The sequence below is a fragment of the Myotis brandtii genome, unplaced genomic scaffold (genome assembly GCF_000412655.1).
Source record: "Myotis brandtii unplaced genomic scaffold, ASM41265v1 scaffold274, whole genome shotgun sequence".
Taxonomy (NCBI): Eukaryota; Metazoa; Chordata; class Mammalia; order Chiroptera; family Vespertilionidae; genus Myotis; species Myotis brandtii.
The window spans coordinates 4,321,828-4,341,778 of NW_005360425.1; the positions used below are offsets into that span (position 1 = coordinate 4,321,828).

Sequence of the window (19,951 nt, forward strand, 5' to 3'; positions counted from 1 at the left end):
GCAGCGCCCCAACCTCCTGATCCGCCCTGCTCCGTGTGTGACAGGGGGTGGTGCCCCAACCCCCCAATCGGCCCTACCCTGAGCGTGACTGAGGGTGGCATCGCAACCTCCCGATCCGCCCTGCTCTGTGCATGACGGGGCGGCGCCCCAACTCCCCAATCGGCCCTGCTCTGAGCCTGACCAGGGGCTGCACTTAGGGATTGGGCCTGCCCTCTGCCCCCCGGGAGCAGGCCTAAGCCAGCAGGTCGTTATCACCCGAGGGGTCCCAGACTGCGAGAGGGCACAGGCCAGGCTGGGGGCCCCCCCCCCCCCCCCCCCCCCCGATTTGCACAAACTTTGTGCACCGGGCCTCTAGTATATATATATAACCACCATGCAGTTTAAAATACAGAACACCCCCAGAATGGCAAGGGATGGGGGCAGATTTTATTAATTATTTTTAAACAGAGAAACCAAGGTAGAGACCTATTAGGATGCACGTAAGGATAAACAGTGTGACTAATGTGGCAGTCAAGGTTTGAAAACTGTTTTTGAGTTATAATCACTACTACTTTGGGAAAGGTCACAGTGACCTCTTAATTGCCATACCCAGTAGCCTAGTTTTGTCTTCCTCTTATTTGATTTCTCTGCAGCATTTTGATACTGTTGACTGACTTGCTAGTCCTTAAAGCTTTCTCTCACATTGGCTTCTAAGACACTGCTTTTTACTGAATTACCTCTTCCCTCTTATGCATGCCCTTTCCCTGCCTCTTTCACTGGCTTTTCTTCCTCTGTCTGACTCCGTGTTGATGTTCCCCAGGGTCCTGACCTTGGCCATTTCCTTGTTTTGTTCTGTTTTCTGATTGACCGTCTCATTTGGTTGCATGGAATGCAAGGAAGCACAAGTAGAAAAGGATGCAGGGCGATCTCATAGAATCTGATGTCTAAATGCACCTGGGCTTTATGAAAACTAAACATATCGGACAGCTACTCTCCCTTTCTCTTTCCATGAGGCCTTGTAATCTCTCATTTTAATTTTTTTCTGTATGTCTCCTACATTTATTTCTTTGCATTTCTCCCATTACTTGTGTTCCTCGAGGGTGCTGCAAACGCCTGCAGCTACATGATTCTAAGGACACAGCAGGAACACCTGATTGGTCAGGTCCCATCTCCAGTTCAGTAAACTCGGGGAGATGATTACATAAGTCAAACATGGCTCCTTAGGGCCACTTGTTCAATGGCATGCAGGTGAGGGTGGTTTTCAAGCTGCAAGATATGGATTAGGAAGAGATGATAGAGCCCTTTCCTGAATTCTTTCCTAAACCAAGGACCTGCATATTTCAGTGTACTTGACATGTTCATCTGGACATTCCCCAGTCCTACCCACATATCCCAAATTTCTGAATAGTTTTACTCATATACCCAGCTGTCCAAGTTTGGAACCTAGAAGCATGCTATATTCTATCTTGCCAATCATCTCCCCTCTCACCAGCTCCAGTCAATCATGTCCAACTCAGAAAGAGTTGCAGACTTCTCTTCTCCATCCTTATTAACCTCGGCTCTAGTCCCGGCCTCTTCATCTCTTGCCTTAACCACTATTAGTTTCCTAATAAAGTTTTCTATAATAATGGTTATGGTAATAGTAGTAGTGGTTTATTGAGTGTTTACTGTAAATCAAACATTCTGTACTAAGTCTTTTACGTGGATTATTATCTCATTTAATCCTCCAGTGACCTTTAAAAATTTTTTTCAATTACATTGACATTCAATATTATATTAGTTTTAATCCTTCAGTGACCTTGTGCTGTAGATTCTATTAATAATCCCATTTTATCAATAAAGACAGTGACATTTAGAGAGGTTAAGTAGCCTGTATAAGGTCACACCACTAGAAGGAGGGAGAACTGAAATTTTAGAACTTGGGCCCTTGTAGTACTGGCACTGGCTTCTTCCTACTTTTCCAGTTTCTAGCATCATATTTCTCTTGTACCTTAAGCTCTTGCCAAACTATGTGCCATGCTGTTTCATGACTCTGTATCTTTGCACATGCTGCTCCCTCTGCGTGGAATACCTTCCCAGCTCTGTTCTGCCTGGATAAAACCAGCTTAACACCTCCTTAATATTTTCTTGACTCTCCCATATGGAATTGACTACTCTTTGTGCCCTTCCCTGTACTCCTTATGTACTCCTGTTACAGGGCCTGTAGCATTTATCTTTCTGCTAGATTATAACTTGAAGGCAAATACTGTGTCTTATTTTTTCAGTGTGAGGACAAAAAGGAAGGGGAGGGAAAAACTGATGTTCTCCTCTAATCCTTTCAGTGTGTGTACCAGTTGCCTCTTGTTTGATGACATGTAATTCTGTCATGATGCAGAGCCCTTTACAACTGGTTCCAATCTGTTGAGCTTCATTTCTAGGCATTCTCCCCTGTGTAGCCTGTGCCGTAGCCACGCGAGACAGCCCACTGTTCCCTGAACACTGTGTACTTTCACACCTCTTCTCTTATCCACTTTTCTTCTGCTAGAATGCATGTCCCAGCTTCCTCTGCCTGGCTTTTACCCACTTACCCTTCAAGGTTCAGGTCCATTACCACCTTGCTGAGACTCTGACCTTCATCCCTTGGACTAAATTAACTGCAGCTTCATTTCTATTTCATATCACTTTGAAGATGTCTTGTGTGTTCACACATTGATCTCCTCTGCTAGAGTGCTCATTGAGGGCTAGACTGTACTGTGCTACTTTCTCTACCAAGCACTGCATCAGGGACACAAGAAGTATCCAATAAAGATTTGTTGCCTTGAATAAATAATATTGTGGTAGTTTTATAGCTTACATGGCACAATCTTCTCTGACTTGATCCTTGTAATAACCCTGAAAGAGGTAAAAGTATTTTCTTCTTTCAATATTCACAACTAAGGAAAGTGAAAATTAGAAGGATGAAGTGACTTCCCAAGATTATACAGCTAGTGACGGGATGGAGCTAAAGATCACTCATGAGTCTTCTGACCAAAATTACTTCTTTCCACTGAATATGCTCCCAACTTGCCCTGTGTTCATACCTCATCTTTGACACCAGGAAGAACTGAATTTATCCTGCCTCAAGCTTATCCCCCTAAACTCTGTAGTTGACTACAAATGCTCTGTTCCCTGCTGTTCATCTGTAGCCCATGTTGCCTGTTGGACCTCTCCTTTGCCTCAGTGCTGTGTGATGACAGGAGGCCCAGGGAGAGAGAAGCTAGACAAACACATCATAGCATTGTTAGAAATTGGAGACCAGCCAGAGCTTCACTTAAATCTCTAGCTGTCTGTCATCTCTTCTCAGACTTCCACCCTTCGGTTCCCACAGCATTTTCTCATTATAGGATATTTCAGAGAGAGATTCGCTGCTAATCAGAATCATTGCTCCCTTGCTGGAGTTCTTTGCACTTCTGGCTGAGAATTAGGGATTGAGATTTGTTTTTTTATAACTCAAGCATTCTTTGCTTTGTTCCCCAAGTACACCCAGGTGAATATTGCCATTGGCAAGCATGTTGGGGTCCTGCCCCAGCAGGTCCAGGGGTTCCCAAAGGTGTGGACGGAGACAGCGTTCAGTTGATCAGCATAGCCAGGTTTCCTAGCCAGTTTCTCCAGCCAAGTTCTCCTTTTATTCTCCTGTTACATCTGTATTTATACCAGTTGATTTTAATCCTATCCATTCTATTCCAAAGGTTAGGGCATTTGTTATCTCCATTCCAAGGTGACTACTCTATTGTTCTGTTAAGCTACAAGGAAGTAACTGAAGGAGATTATCCTAAGTAAAGATTATGTAGCTAAAGCGTGATTGTTCGTAGTTAAGGTGATTAACTACCTGCCTGGCACTTAGTTAAGGAGTTTTACTGATTTTTTCCCTTCCTTAGTCCCGTTAATTCCTAACTCCAGGGAAAAATCCCCACATGGGGAAACAACCTTTCTCAGAGAGGTGACCTTGGTTAAAACACATAATGCTAAGAAGGGGAGCAAACATATTAAGAACAGTATGCCATATACGCCAGGTCCCTTGAAACATATGCTGTGCAGATGTTTCTTCCCTGCAGGGACTGTGTCAAGCAGCAAGGATGGACTGGCTTCCGGCACAAGCAGGCTGGTATAAGAACAAAACAACCCAGCCTCTCAAGTTCTAGATTTAGTCAACCTAAGATCTTTTAGATTCCCAAATATCCTTTTGTTCTGGAATAAGCAAATTAATTTTATCTTTATATATGAGAACACTATCAGTCCAATCTTAAAAGAGATTTACTAAGTATGTAAGCATCTGAAATATAGCAATAACCTCATTTGGAGAACCAGCAAAAAGAAAAATCTAGAGTTTAGGTTGTATTTAAATTACCTTTGCCATATACCTAGGTCCTGGTAGCTGATAAAGTATATCCCCACAAAGAAAACTTCAAGAAAGGATGAGAGGATGCGACGGAACTGAGAGCATGAGCTCCTAAGATGGAGGAGAAATGCTTTCTGTGGTAGTTTCTATTGACTTTAGGGAAAGGCCAGTATTTAATCTAGCAGATGGAATAGTTTGTTCAATTCTTATTCATGTATGCAATCTGGAAGCCACTGGCCTTCCTGGAATTTTAGTTAAGATTCCAGGTAAACCAGCAAAAGTTTTGAACTCTACATTTTTACTGTTTTCAGTTTTTCTCTGAGGCTAATTGCACACAGGGTAGTAGCAGCCACTCTCTCCTGCGCAGCCTCGGCTGTAGCCACCTGAGACAGCTCACTGCTCCCTAAACACAGTGTGTACTTTCACACCTCTTTGCTTATTTGTATCTGTGGGAAAGGCCGGAAGGAGACGAGCAAAGAGTTTACTTTAAGAGATTGTGTTGGTTAGACACTGAGGGAAGGAATGTTGCTTTTGTTACCCAAGTGTGACCATATGGTGGTGGTTTGTGGCTATCTCTGCCTGGACCTGAGTTTTCGGATCTTGATTTCACTCTAAGTGCATCTAACTCCCCAGACAGCCTGCATCTGGGCTTGGTGTCTCAGGTCCCTGTAACCAAGTGCCTGCCTGTTAAGGAAAACTACCCATTGTGAATTTTCAGTCATCCTCAGGGGATCTTGGTTAATTAATCAGACTTTGTTGGTACCACTGTTAGATTTCTTAAAACTTAAGGAACTCTCAAAACAGAGTGAGGGTAGAATTCTTACCTGCAAAGAGCCTTATACTTTGTTCTCTCTCACTCTACTTACTCCCACAGGGATTCCAGCCTCCCTTCGTACCCCCTGCATTTGAGCACTGTTCTTTCCCGTGAAAAGTATAAGTCAACTATAATCTGTTTTTTTAGCATTAGGCTTTTCCTTGAGGATAAATTTGGCTACTGAATCAATATGGAATTTCCCTCTTATAGTTTAGAAATATGTAAATTCAGAAAGCCATTAGTTACCAGGCTCACTTTCACTTTTCCTGTATCCTTTAATAAGTGTAGATGAGAGTTAATAACACACTCTCCTCTTTAAAACTTTCTCCTCTGAAAGAAAAAATAAATAAAAATAAAGCTTTCTCCTCTGACTTATTTTTTTTTTGTTCTTCAACATAGTTTGGATCAAGAAAATTGAACTGCTTGTGTTTTCTTTTAACAGTCTTAGAGCAAGCAAGTCAAACTCAAAGGCTAACACGGGCCAAATAAACAAGGTTTAAGTTTATGTGGGCCGCAAAAAACACACACAAAAGCTTCAATTTTCATAGAAACGTAGGTTTATTTCGATAGAGACATGCTGAATACAAAGGGCTGAAATAAATGAGTAATTGTTAACATATGAAATAATAGAACATTTTTATAAAAATTAATATTTTTTTCTTGAACGTTAACTTACCAGACACCAAATAACTGCACAAATTAATAAGCATAACGCAAATAAACCTATTTTTCTTGTTCTCCGAAAGCAAAATATTTCCTGTTGCGCACACCAAACAAGTCAGTCCAAGACTAATGACATGGCAATTGGCTGCTAAAATATTCACTGCTGGATATTGTAAAAATTAAGTTATAAATTTTTATTAAAACGTTTCTTACATACTGTTATATTGGCTGGGCCACAAAAATATTCGTGTGGGCTGCAAGTTTGACATGCTTGGTCTTAGAGGAAAGCTTTTCTAGATCAGGTTTTCTGCAGATATCAAAGAATACTACATGATAATCCTTGGTTCTTTGGGGTGGGGGGCAGTCCTTTTATAATTTAATAATGTTACTAACATGTCATTTCTGCCCTTCAAGTCTCATGGGAGCCTTGTGAAGGGAAAGAGCACTGAACTCAGAGTCAGGAGACAGTGGCCTGACACTTCCCAGAGAAATAATATTAACTTCTCTGGACAACACTTTTCCCACCTGTAAACTGAGAGTGTTAGAGTTAAGTAATCTTTAAAGTCTCTTTGGGCTCAGGTTCTGATACCAAGCACTTAAGTGCAATTTATTGCCTTTGCTAAAAAAGCAACCCAGAAATTGGGAGAAGCTGTTTCTCTTTTCTTAACTTCAAGCCAATCTTTAAAAAATTGGAGAGCAGAGCTTTCCTTGGCTTATTACTGCATGGCGGGAGGGAGAGAGGTTGAGGATTGACCTGGGTTAGGATGGACTTGGTCTCTCAAAATTTAGTCATTCATTAATTTTTCAAAATTGCTTTTTTGAGATTTAATTCACATATGCAATTCACCCATTTAATGCAAATGCCTCATCCATTTGCGGCTAGGGTTCAAGGTCTGGAGAAGGGGCTGATGCACAAATGGATGATACACTAGACAAGAAATATAAATTTAGAAGGCATGGAGAGCCAGGCGGAAACCTTTCTAGTGGAGAGGCTCTCTGAAACCCCTGACCCATCAGCTTTTATTTACTTGAATACACATTTGCGCTTTAGGAATGCAAACAGGCATAGCAAAGGTAAAGTTTGGTAAACAGTAAAAGGATTATTCGTTTAGGGGATTGCCTTCAGCCATTTGGCCAGCAGCAGGGTAATATAATGCTGATTTTTTATCCCTGCTGAATATCAAAGTCCATTAGCCTTCTAGCGGACTTCTCGAATTTATATGTTAACTACTGTTGTTCTTTGCCTCCAGCAGTTTAAAGTGTGTAATTCATTGGCTTTTAGTGTATTATCAGAGTTGTACAACCATCATCACAATAAATTTTAGAACGTTTTTTATCATCCCAGAAAGAAGCACTGTATCCTGTAGTCATTACCCTTAACCCCTCTATATCCTCCCACAACCCCAGGCAGCCATAATCTACTTTCTGAATATAGATTTGCCTATTCTAGATATACAATATGTGGTCTATTTCTTTGTTCCAGTGGCTTCTTTCACTTAGCATAATGTTTTAAAGTTTCATCCATGTTATAGCATTTATCAGTATTTATTGCTGAATAACATTCCATTGTATGAATGGACCACATTTAATTTACCCATTTATGAATTGATAGACATTTGGGTTATTTTTACTTTTTGGCTATTATGAACAATGGATGCTGCTATGAATATTCATTCATGTTCAAGTTTTTTCTCTGGACATGTTTTCAATTCCCTTAGGTATACACCTGGAAGTGGAATTACTAGATCATATGGTAACCTGTGTTTAGCCTTTTGAGGAACTGTCAGCCTGTTTTCCAAACAGCTACACCATTTTACATTCCCACCAGCAGTATATATGAGGGTTCCAGTTTCTCTATATCTACATCAAATAAACAGTTATTATCTGTTTTTTAAAAATATTTTTATTGATTTCAGAGAGGAAGGGAGAGGGAGAGAAAGATAGAAGCATCAGTGATGAGAAAGAAGCATTGATCGGCTGCCTCCTGAATGCCCCACACTGGGGACTGAACTTGCAACCTGGGCATGTGCCCTGACTGGGAATCGAACCATGAACTTCTGGTTCATAGGTCGACGCTCGACCACTTAGCTATGCTGGCTGGGCTGTTTTTTAAAAATTATTGTAGCCATCCTAGTGGGTGTGAAGTAGTATCTCACTGTAGTTTTGATTTTCATTTTTCTTATGGCTAATGATATTGAGCATCTTTTCGTGAGTTTGTTTAATGATATTGAACATTTTTTCATGTGTTTGTTAGCCTTTCATGTATATTCTTTATAGGCAGTCACTAATTTTGACAGTGATTTTCACAGGGAGTACAAATAGTCAAGGACCTGGATAGTTGAAGTTTTCCTCTCATCTTATTTGTTGACAGAATAGCATTTTTGTTTGTTGGAGACATACATATTGATGATTCCTGAGCACTCTTGGCTTCATATGGCTGCCCCTAAAACTTCTGATGCTTAGTTCACTGGACTTTTTCTTAAGACATTTGTGGAAAACTTTAGAGTCAGCCTAATATTTGCAGAAGAGGTAAAAACTTTAGAATGGGGCAGACCTAGACTTGATCGGCCTGGCTATTTACTAGCTGTGTGACCTTTGGATGTTAATTGAGCCCTCCAAATCCCATCTCTGCATTTGAAAAATTTCTGACATAGAAGAATGAGTAAATGTTAGCTAGTTCTTTATCTTCTCTTGGCAGAGCTGTGACCAATATGCTTCATAAACAGACTGTTGTCCTCTGTTCTTGAAAATTCTCCGGAAAGATAAACATCAGAACAGCTCACCCCACTCTCCTTTTCTATTTACTTCTGTCTCTCTCTCTCTCTCTATTTGTTTTAATAGTTATTGTATTATTATAATCAGAGAAAGACTGAGAGACTTAGTTTTCCACTAAGTTTCTTATAAGGTTGTTAAATTTTGCTATTTACAGACATAAAACATAACTGGAATTTTGAGGCCTTGATGTGAAATTAACTCTACATTTCAAAGTGTCTCCTTTTTCTTTTCAGTACTCTGTAGTATTTAGTGTCCTACTGATAACACGATCTCACTTGGTCCTCAACCCTACTATAATTCATTTAAATAATTATTCAATGCCCGTTTCCAATTTTTATACCCTGTGTTCAAGTGTTATCTATCAAAAGTAAATCCCTCACTGTTGTCTCTTCTCTTCTTAATCCTTAATACCAAGTATTTAATATTTTCTGATTTATTATTGTAACCTATCATTCCTTTGTAATCTGATTTCCATTCCACCACTCTTTAGAAAAGTATTATCACAGAACACTCTTATTTATAGGAAAATTAAAAAAACCCTTTCTTAGTCCTCATCCTTCTTGTTCTGCAGCATAAGATACTGGTGATCACCCTTCCTTGATCATACTTCCTTGGTGTTTTTGTCTACCTCTTTCACCCCTCCCGCCCATCCTTGATTGCTTTCCCATCTCTGCCTTCTAATTTCGGCTATTCCCTCAGGCTCAGTCCTTAGCACTCTGCTCTTTTTTCTTGCCCCTAACCCAGAAAGCCCAACATTTCCCATGTCTCCAGCCTAGCACCTCTATGCATATGACTTCTAACTTAAATTCTCAGCTGACCCAAATTGAATTCTGGTATTTCCAGCTGCTTCAAGAACCATTTCCATTTGCAGGTTCTTTGTTGCCATTTTAAATTCAATGTATTTAAATCTTTATTGTTGAGAGTATTACATATGTCCCCTTTTCCCCCCATTGACCCCTCCCCTGCCCCTCACCCCAGGCCTTCACCACCTTATTGTCTGTGTATTTAAAATTGAATTTCTCAAATCCCCCTTTCCAACCCTCATGACTGCTTATTTCTGTTAGTGAGGCATTGTGGCTGTTCAGTTGCAAAGTTTGATATCTTGGACCCATTTGAGGGAGAGGTCTGAAATCTTGGAGCCACTGGTGTGCTGGAACCAGCTTGAAAGGACTCACAGAGGCAAATGTTAAATTTTGTGAGTTTGTTGCTAAGCATAGCCATTATTAAAAGTTAAATTATATAAACTTACAGTTAAATACATTCTACTTAAAATAAAGGTAGTAAATACTCAAAACTCATTACTTCATAATTATTTTACTACATGTTATTGTCTATGCTCTTGAGGTTAATTATGTAAATTGTGTCTCTATGATGAAAATACTATATAATGGTGTGCTACTGTACTTTTCTTCCCAACATCACACTTAGTGATATATTAGCAGCTTGAAATTGGTCATGGTGGGAGTATTTACACCCTGGAAATCAACAAATGCTACAAGTCTGAGCTGGATGTATTGTTTTGTTCATTGTCTAGACTTAAGTGATGGGAAAAAATGTAAATGTTGCAGATTATACTAAAAAGTGTGTCATGCCTATAGCGAGTATATTGTAAATAGCACAGAAATTGAAGAAATGTTCTTTTAGTATTTGAAAGCTATTATGCAGTCATCATGAACCATTTCCTTCAATTGGGTAATCTGCCTGCCACCTTATTCCTTAACACACACACACACACACAAACATGCTTACCTTGCATATTCCCACCTCTATACCTTGTCTTATATGGTTTCCCCATCTTCTTTCTGTCAAAACATTTTGTAATTTTTCAAGTCCTTTCTCTTTCAGGAAGTCTTCCCAGAGATTTCCAGTATTTATCTTTTCTGATTCCGTTTCTATTTTGAATGCTAGATATTACAATTGGAAAGGACTATAGTTCAGTTTTTGACACAGATGTAGAAATCTCACCTAGTCTCTGCTTGAAAAATTCCAGTGACTATAAATTTACTACTTCTGAAACTAACCCTTTTTATTGTTGTCTAGAAAATGATTTATTTCATGTTGAAAATGAATCTTCTTCCTTGTAATTTCTACTACTCTTCTGATTGTGTGATGTGAGTGTCACTCAGTGAAGTTATCACTAGACTTGGAATCAGAAGACCTGCCACTTGCCAAAACTATGTGACCTTAACATGGGAGAGCCTCCGTTTCTCCTGTAGAACATGGGTCATAAATAAACCTCACAGGACAGTAATTTGGATTTAGTAAATAAAGGAGATTATGGCTGATTATAAAGCATAGTAGTTAATGGCAAAGCCTAAAAATCGAAAAGACCAAACAGGCCAGCTTTTCCACTTGTGATATTGGGCAGGTTTTTGACCTCTTTGTGCCTCATTTCCTCATGCATAAAATAGGAATATTAATGAAACCTGCCTTATAGGTGCGAGAGGGAGAGATGAGATAACCTGTGAAGAATTTTGCACAGTATTTGACTTTAACCATACATTTTTCCAAAGTGAGATTTGTTTTTCCATAGTTTCTGTTATAAAATTGAAATTGTTTTTCCCAGAAGGAAAATAATTCTCAAATTCACTGTTAGAAATATTTGGTAATAGGGGGTTACATTAGATGTGCACCCTATGAAGCACTGGTACCTAGCATTCTAGTTTTCTTTCCAGCACTCTCTAGAAGGCTCTTCTAACTCTGGCTGACCTCATCTGACCATCACTGGCATTGTATCACTTTTTTAAAAATCCTCACCCAAGGTTATTTTCCATTGATTTTTAGAGAGAGTAGAAGCGAGGGGGAGAGACATAGAGAGAGAAATATCGATGTGAGAGAGACACAATGATTGGTTGCCTCCTGCACATGCCCAGACCAGGATTGAGCCTGCAACTGAGGCATGTGCCCTTTGACCAGAATCCAACTCGGGACCCTTTAGTCCATAGGCTGGTGATACCCACTGAGCTAAACTGGCTGGGCAGTACACATTTTGATTCATAATAATTCCTGAGGTGTTTCAGGATGATTAAGACTCCCTATCTCCTTGTCCAAACTTTTAGAATATTGTTCAGGCCCTGACCGGTTTGGCTCAGTGGATAGAGCGTCGGCCTGCGGACTGAAGGGTCCCGGGTTCAATTCCAGTCAAGGGCATGTACCTTGGTTGCGGGCACATCCCCAGTGCGGGGTGTGCAGGAGGCAGCTGGTCGATGTTTCTCTCTCATCAATGTTTCTAACTCTCTATCCCTCTCCCTTCCTCTCTGTAAGAAATCAATAAAATATATATATTTTTAAAAAAAGAATATTGTTCAGGGTTGGCTAGAGGGTGTAATAAATCTGGCTTCAAGTTTAAAAACACACTTCTGGTAAGTGTTCATGTGTTGTATTCCAACCTGAAAATTCCTGAATTTTATTATTGTTTCCAGTTTCAAATTTTTAAATTTGTATTTACAGAGATTCTTGTGTAGATAATAAAATAATTTAAGATCAAATAAAAAGCAGTCTTGTTTTACTCTCATGCACAGGTCCGCAAGCACATCAATGATCTTTATGAAGATCTGCGGGATGGCCATAACCTGATCTCTCTGCTGGAGGTCCTCTCAGGCATCAAACTGGTGAGCTTCTCTCTCCTAATGAGTGACCTCACAGGTGTGGTCCATAAATTATGTATTGGTCCACCTTGTGAGTGGTAGGGCAGTGGCCATCACTGCTTGCTCTGTTATGTGGGAGGAAGAAGTAGAAGAGATTATTGGTGGACTTTATGTCTAACTCACACTTACAGTTTACATATGATGTGATTTTATCTTAATTCAAATTGATGTGTCAAATATTCTCACTTCTTGATAGGTCCAGGTATCGGTTATATGCATTTCATAACTGCTTATTTTCTCCTTGCTTGTTTTTTTTATCCATTTATAGACACTAGTAGTATTTTAGGAATAGGAGGTTCACATGTAAAGGTTTTTGTTTTCTTAACAAGGTGTAGTTTTCTTCCTAGAGTTTTATTTCTAGTCTATATGGAGTCTTTCCTATTTATTGTGAATTGTATTATTTTCTGTATTCAGCTCAGGTTCTGAAGTTTACATTTAAAAGCCCAAGTGTTTTTTTTTTTGTTTGTTTGTTTGCTTCTTTTCAATTCACCTCCCTTCTATGATTCACTGAGTCTCACCGGTTTGGAGAAATGCTGAGGTTAATGTCTGAGCACAGCCCTGGATACAGTATATTTGGGCTCCTTGGACAATTAACTATGCCTGCCTCCTCCCAGAATGTTCAAACATTGCTTATGGGAAACACCTACACATCTGAGGGCAAATCTCATGGGAGCCTCTTGGCTTGTCAGATGATAGTTCTTATACTTGCTTCTTTTGCAGGATCAAAAAAACCTCAATTGGCGAGCCCATTGTTCAATAGATTTGAGCCAAATGGAAGCAGATGATCCTGTGCAGTTTCTGTTCTATCTCTAGCATCATAGATGACATCATTTTCATTTAGAACAGTCTAAGGTTGAATACTGGAAACATCTGTGAGGCAGGAGAACTGAGGAGAGGTGCACAGCTTGAGTAGTCTGGGAAGCTCAGCCCACCCACTGCCATTGGTGATTCTTAGTCATTGTTTGTTGTGTTTTAAGTACAGAATTTGGCACATTAGATTTTACTCCCTAAGTAATACTGAGCCTTTTCTAGGATTGGGTTTGGCTTCCCTTGGGCCCTGTGTTTGGTTTTGTTTTTAATCTTTATTGTTGAAAATATTACATTTAAAAAATCTTTATTATTGAAAGTATTACATCTTTCCATTAACCTCTTCCATCCTGCTCCTGTCTGTCCCCCTCCCCCCCAGGCCCTCACCACCCCATTGTCAGTGTCCACGGGTTATGCATATGTGCATACAAGTTCATTGGTTGGTCTCTTCCCACCCACCCTCCCCTGCCTTCCCTCTGAATGGCTCTGTGTTTTGGTTTCACATCTTTTTTGCCTTGCAGTAGAATTAATTTTATAATTTTTAATGACCTTCAATTGACAGGTGCTCTTATCAACACAGCCAGCACAAGATGAATTCTAGTCCTTCTCTGGCCCTCATTTATAAATCTCATATATATTCAGAATTTCACCTTCACTGAGCTGGACTTTACTCTTCAGTGCTCACCAAGTTACATTTTCTGCAATTTGCCCGGCATATTTGATGAACTTGAGTGAACTTGTAGTGGAAAGTGACATTTTGGTGACATTGCTTACAAAACAGGTTAAAACCACTTCAATGTAATTTTCCTAACCTTTGAAAACCTACAGGTGTTTATGGAGATATTCAGAGGATATCATCTTATCATTGAAAATAATCCAAATATCTCTTTCATGGTTATTCACATTGTTTCTTTCTCCCTTCATTGATTCATAAATCAGAGAGGGTGGGTGGCCATGGAGGATTGAAGATGTGTTTCAACATAAGACATGCTCAGTAAAACCATCTGTTCTGGTCTTGCATCTTTTTGGATGTGGGAGGGTATTTTCATCCTTTTTGTTTAATGTTTCATTCATTTCCTTTTCATTTTTGTGTTGTGCATTTTCTGTTACTCTGTCATGTTGTTGCCTTGGTTGGTGGCCAAAGGAGCCAGCAGGGCTGAAGACCCTCCGTCTGGTGAGCATGCCCTCCTGGCGCCATGCAAACAGCGAGGAGCAGGAGGAGGAAGATGATGATGATGTAGTAGGTCCTCCCGGCGATGCCAGCATCCCAGCTGGCACTGCAGGGCCATCAGAGAGTCTGAGGTTCTCCAGGTCTCCAGTTACCAAGTGTCTTCTTCACTATCCACCTGTGAATTTGGGTCCCAAAGAATGTGGTGAAAACTAATTGTGCCCTGGCACTGTTAGATGATCCTGAAGTGGGAATTATTTTGCTTATCTGAGGATGGTTGGCACAGAAAGAATAATGGTGTGGTGTCAAATTCCTTTGAGACCTGGAGCCCCATAGCTTTCTTGTGGCCTTGCTGTGTTGCCTGAGTCCAGATTGCAAAATTGTGGAAAGTTTAATTGATAGCATGGCAGTTAGTTGCTTATCCAGACTAACTGGTAGGTACTCTCTCTCCACCTCTCTAGCCTCTAGGTTTTCACTACACACCATGTCATTTGTTTTTAAAGTAGTCTGTTGTTTGCAAACCACTCACTGCATGGAGATACTCTGCCTTGGTTAATAATATCGCTAGTTGCTGCAGAGGACACAGATTTAACCTGCATGTTCTTAAGGTTATTTATTTTTAATAATTGTTTTTAATCCTCACTAAAGGATATGTATATCGATTTTGTGAGAGAGAGAGAGAGAGAGAGATTGATCTGTTGCCTCCTGTACGTGCCCCAACCGGGAATCAAACCTGCAACCTAGGTATATGCACTGATCAGTAATTGAACCTGCTACCTTTTGGTTTACGGAACAGTGCTCCAACCAACTGAGCCACCCAGCCAGGGCAAGGTTATTTATTTTTGGTGGGGAGTACATAGGAGTAAAGATTAGGATGTGTGGAGGGGGCATTTCTTGCTTATAGGCCATAAATTATAGCCCATAATCTTTCTCAAGAAATAGGGATGAGGCAATATTTCCATTCCCTGTCCTCTTAAAGTCATCTTTTCACTTCACTGATCTCCCTTCCCATTGCCTTAGAATCTTCAGTTTCACAGGCTCTGTCATTCTTTAAACCATATTTACAATAACTTAGCTGAAATGACTGAGGAGAGGTACTTGCTAAAAAGATTTTTCCTAAACCTTTGATTTCAGAAGTTGCCCAGAGAAGTGTCAACATCCTTATAGAATATCGTAGTTTGGGAATGTTGCTTCGAAGTGTTGGGGGCGCCCAGGGAGACGTCTCCACTCTTTATCTTTCCACCTGTTGGGTCATTTTTTGCTCACTTCAACTTGGGAGAATGTTTCCTCTGCAGGTGCCCACAACAGAGCTACTTTATATTTTATCAGCCTTTAATTAGTCCCAATTTGACATTTACAAATGAACTGGGTATAATCTAGTGAGAGTGATATTTTAGTCCCAGTGTTAGGAAGATAAAAGCAACATTGGAAAGTAAGCAGGAGAAAACATTCCAGAAGTAGATAGCCATCCTGCATGTACTTGTTGGGCAAATAGACCTCATGTACTTTTGAGTGGGTGGTAGTGGAGCTGTGGCTAGGATACCAGAAGCACCGGTGGAAATGGGCTCCTCTGCTGGGGCTGTGTGACATCCAGGGCTAAGTGACTGGCAGAAAATACCTTTCTTTGGTTCTCATGTTGAACTTCCCTACATCACCAAGGTTTTGTTAACTCTGGGTATTTCTTACTGGAGTAAAGGGTAACTTTTCTGCATGGACACCCATCTTCCTGGAAAATAGGTTTCTTCCTGATTTCTGCCTCTCATTTTGGATTTTTTAAAATGTATATACTGAGCATATGTAACTCCTCATTCCTTAGTTTAAAATTATCTACCTCTGGCATCTTTTGTTAGGTTTACAATAAGGTTTGCTCTGTCCATTACTGTGCAATATGCAATTAAGACTTTCTACTCTGCCTTTACAATAGCATTTAACCGTGATTTTAGGAGCCAAAGAGCCGAAGTCTTTGTCCCGATCAATCTCACCTCCAGAATCAGGTTCTGCCATGTAGGACTGCAGAAGAACCTGCAGAGAAGCTGCAGCATTGGTTCAGCATTAGTCGTCAAACCGTGCCATGTGTTCACGGGAATTACAGTGGTAAATAAGGCCTTTTGGAGGCCTAACAGCATGGTGACCCAGACATGTCCTGCCATTGAAGGTGCTGTATGTAATGCTCCCACGCCTGGCTTCCACCGTGAGGAATTCTTTGTCTTTGAAATGGAAGTGGAAAGTGGTCTGCATGGATAAATTGGTGTAACTAAAGTTAACACCCCCTTTTTGTTTGCAGCCCCGAGAGAAGGGCAGGATGCGTTTTCATAGGCTGCAGAATGTGCAGATTGCCCTGGACTTCCTAAAGCGGCGACAGGTAAGAGTATCGCGTGGTTCCTCATTCAGCCAGGGAATGTTGGTATGAAGTTCCTATTTAGGGAATTTCTCCGAGCCCCTAGTAAGCCCCCAGAAATTGCTAAACCAGTTGTGTCGTACTCGCTAGTGAGCAGTTGTATTTTGGTTGGACAGCATTCGGTAGTCCTTACAGAGAGCCGTGGCCTTCCTGAGAGGGAGAGTGTTCACGGAGGAGAGTTAGATGTTAGATGGAGATCAAAGGGAAGATGAAAGGTAAACCAGCAAAGAAGATAGTAAAAAGCTATAGCACCCAGGAAAAGGGAAAACCAGAGCGCCACATTATCATGAAAATGAGATGAGGGGGTGGTGTCATGAAGGTCTGAGGAAGAGGTCTTGGCTGGTAGACATTGATGACTTAAGAGAACAGTTTTTTTTTAAAAATATATTTTATTGATTTTTTTTACAGAGAGGAAAGGAGAGGGATAGAGCGTTAGAAACATCGATGAGAGAGAAACATTGATCAGCTGCCTCCTGCACACCCCCTACTGGGGATGTGCCCACAACCAAGGTACATGCCCTTGACCGGAATTGAACCTGGGATCTTTCAGTCCGCAGGCCGACGCTCTATCCACTGAGCCAAACCGGTTAGGGCGAGAACAGTTTTAATAGAGCAGAAAAGTGTTTAGAGTATATTGGACCTGGATACAGGAAGGGAAAGAAGGTTATCACTTTCTAGATAAGGAAGGAAGACAGCAACGTATTTTTAGACATAGGAGAAGACAGTGAAGAGAGAAAGACTGAAAATGAGTGAGGAGAATGAGCCATGGAATGCTAGACTTAGGATTTTTCATTTATAGCGAAGGAAATGGAGACAGGTGAAATGACCTGCTCCAAATCACAGAACAAGTTAGAGCAATGTTAGGACTTTAACCCAGATCTCCTAATGTGTAGTTTAATGCTCTTTCCTCTATCCATGCTGTTTTCTACACACCATCTTTCTTCCCATTGCATCCTTAATTGATGGAACTAAGTCCAGGGGTTGAGGGGTGAGATCCAGAGCATAGCCGGTGTGGTTCTCTCTGAAAAGGAAAAGAAAAATGCCTCTCTTCTGAGATAGAGGGAGAAGGAAGGATGGCTGGATAAAGACACTGTACAGAGATAGTTTGTGGTGGAGAGGAAGATGGATGAGGGAGTCAGAGTTCATCTGCTTAGGGAGAGCTGTATGGAGAAGATTTGGGATAGCTACAGTTGCTAGGCAACATCAGGGGACAATAAAACATTAAATGGTATGCATATTTTTAAAATTAATTTTTTGTCACTCTTATCAGCAATTCTCATTAACTTGGGAAATTTTCTTTCTGTTTATTCCCATAGCAGTTTGCTTCTTATATAACTAGAGGCCCAGTGCACGAAAATCGTGTAGGAGTAGGGGTTGGGAGGGGGTCCCTCAGCCTTGCCTGCACCCTCTCCAATCTGGGATCCCTCTCCCAATCCAGAACCACTGGCTCCTAACTGCTCACCTGCCTGCCTGATCACCCCCAACTGCTCCCCTGCCGGCCTGATCCCCCTAACTGCCTAACTGCTCTCCCCTCCTGGCCTGATCCCCCTAACTGCCTAACTGCTCTCCCCTCCTGGCCTGATCCCCCTAACTGCCTAACTACCACCTTCTCCCTTCTCCCACAGCTCCGGCCTTCTCCCTTCTCCCTTCTCCTGTGACGCTGGCCCTCTCCCTTCTGCCTTCTCCTGCAGGGCCTTCTCCCATGGCCTCTGCAAAAGGGACTGCGGTGCTGGACCCGCCCTCACAGTCACTGCGGCTGCCGGCCCTCGGCCATTGCAGCTGCTGTGGCTTTGTCTGGGAGGACGTCTGGAAGGACGTCCGGAAGATGTCCAGTCTAATTAGCATATTACCCTTTTGTTAGTATAGATACTACTTTATTGTTGTTTCTCTGTTTATTCTAATGCACTGTAGGCCCTGTGAGGACAAGGAAACATGAATTTTACTTACCATTTTTATCTTCATCACTTGTCATAAAAATGGTCCATAATTGGCACTTCATAAATATTTGCTGAAATAAATTGATAAATGAAAAGCAGTAGGAGAATTGGAGGCTAAAGTGTTCAAGGTACTAGAGAAAGCAGCATTGAAATGTCTGTGTCTAGAGTTAGAAGAAACCAGAGGGGGCTTTAATGAACAAGGTAAACGGAGAGGAATTGATGTGACCCAGCAATTCGACTCCTATTTAGAGTCTAAATAAGGACCACGCGTGATTTGGTTACTTTGGTGGAATGAAAATGTGGGCAGGCAAGAACAGTGGGTCCGGAGAATGTGGGCAGAGAGAACTCTAGAACAGTTCCTTGTAATGGTGGTGTACACGTTGTAGCTGTGCAGTGTCCGATGCAGAGGAAAAATGAAAGTCATTAGAATTGAGGAGGCAGATATTTGGTCATTGAGATAAGTGCTAAAATCCCCAGGAAAGATGGGAGGAGGATGGTGGGAAAGAGGAATAGGAGCTAGGTGCTGCAGTCGTCAAGGAAAGGGTTAGCAGAGATGGGCACGTGGTTTGGCCCAGCGGGATGGACTTCAGAATAAAAAGGAAAACTGATGGAGGTGGGACTGACGAAGGTGGACGCAGCTAATACTGACCGACCAGCTGTGGGTTGTCATGATGATTGGTTAAAAAACTGCATTCTCAGGTGGGAAGGACAGCTTCCTCCACCCCCAGAGGGTGACTGAGATTCAGAAAAGGGAAAGACCTTGCCCAGGTGTCTTCGTCATCCAGGCTGCTCTAGCAGAAACACCACAGACGGGGTGACTTACAAACAACAGAAGTTTATTTCTCACAGTTCCGGAGGCTGGGAAGTCTAAGATCAAGGCAGATTCGGTGTCTGGTGCGGTCCAGTTCAGAGACAGCTGTCTTTTAGCTGTGTCCTAACATCATGGAAGGGGCGAGAGGGCTCGTTGGGGGTCTCTTATGTAAGGACACTAATCCCATCCTGAGAGTCCCACCCTCATAACTTGATCACCCCAAATGCCCCAATTCCAAATACCATCAGATTGGGAATTGGGGTTTAACATCTGCATTTTGGATGGCACACACATTCATTCTGTAGTGCTGGCCACTGTGAGTGAAGGGGAGATTGAGGCTTCTGCTTAAAGTTACTGGGGTTCATTGGAGCCACACAGGTTCAGTTCAGTTGAAGAGATTAATGGAGGGTTGGCTGCAACTGAACAGGAGCTCCGGGAGGGTTTGACCGAAGAGGCTCACAGGGCGGAGGTGGTGGAAGTGGACTGGTTCCCAGGCCACTCTTGGATTCAGCACTGGACGTCCCACAGCCCAGGAAAGCCCTCAGTTTCCTGCTCACTGGATGGTTGATCACCCTAGCGGGGGGCGGGGCGGGGG

General features: G+C 41.5%; 1 protein-coding gene across 5 annotated transcripts in view; it reads left to right on the forward strand.

The window, feature by feature from the left end:
• The window catches only part of MACF1 (microtubule-actin crosslinking factor 1), a 344,123-nt gene that overhangs the window by 133,659 nt on the left and 190,513 nt on the right, over positions 1-19,951 (forward strand). For all 5 annotated transcript variants that reach the window (XM_014541584.1, XM_014541592.1, XM_014541587.1 and 2 more), the window contains exons 3-4: positions 12,110-12,199; positions 16,495-16,572. In XM_014541584.1, the coding sequence (XP_014397070.1) occupies positions 12,110-12,199; positions 16,495-16,572 (168 nt within the window). The remainder of the gene's footprint in view (positions 1-12,109; positions 12,200-16,494; positions 16,573-19,951) is intronic.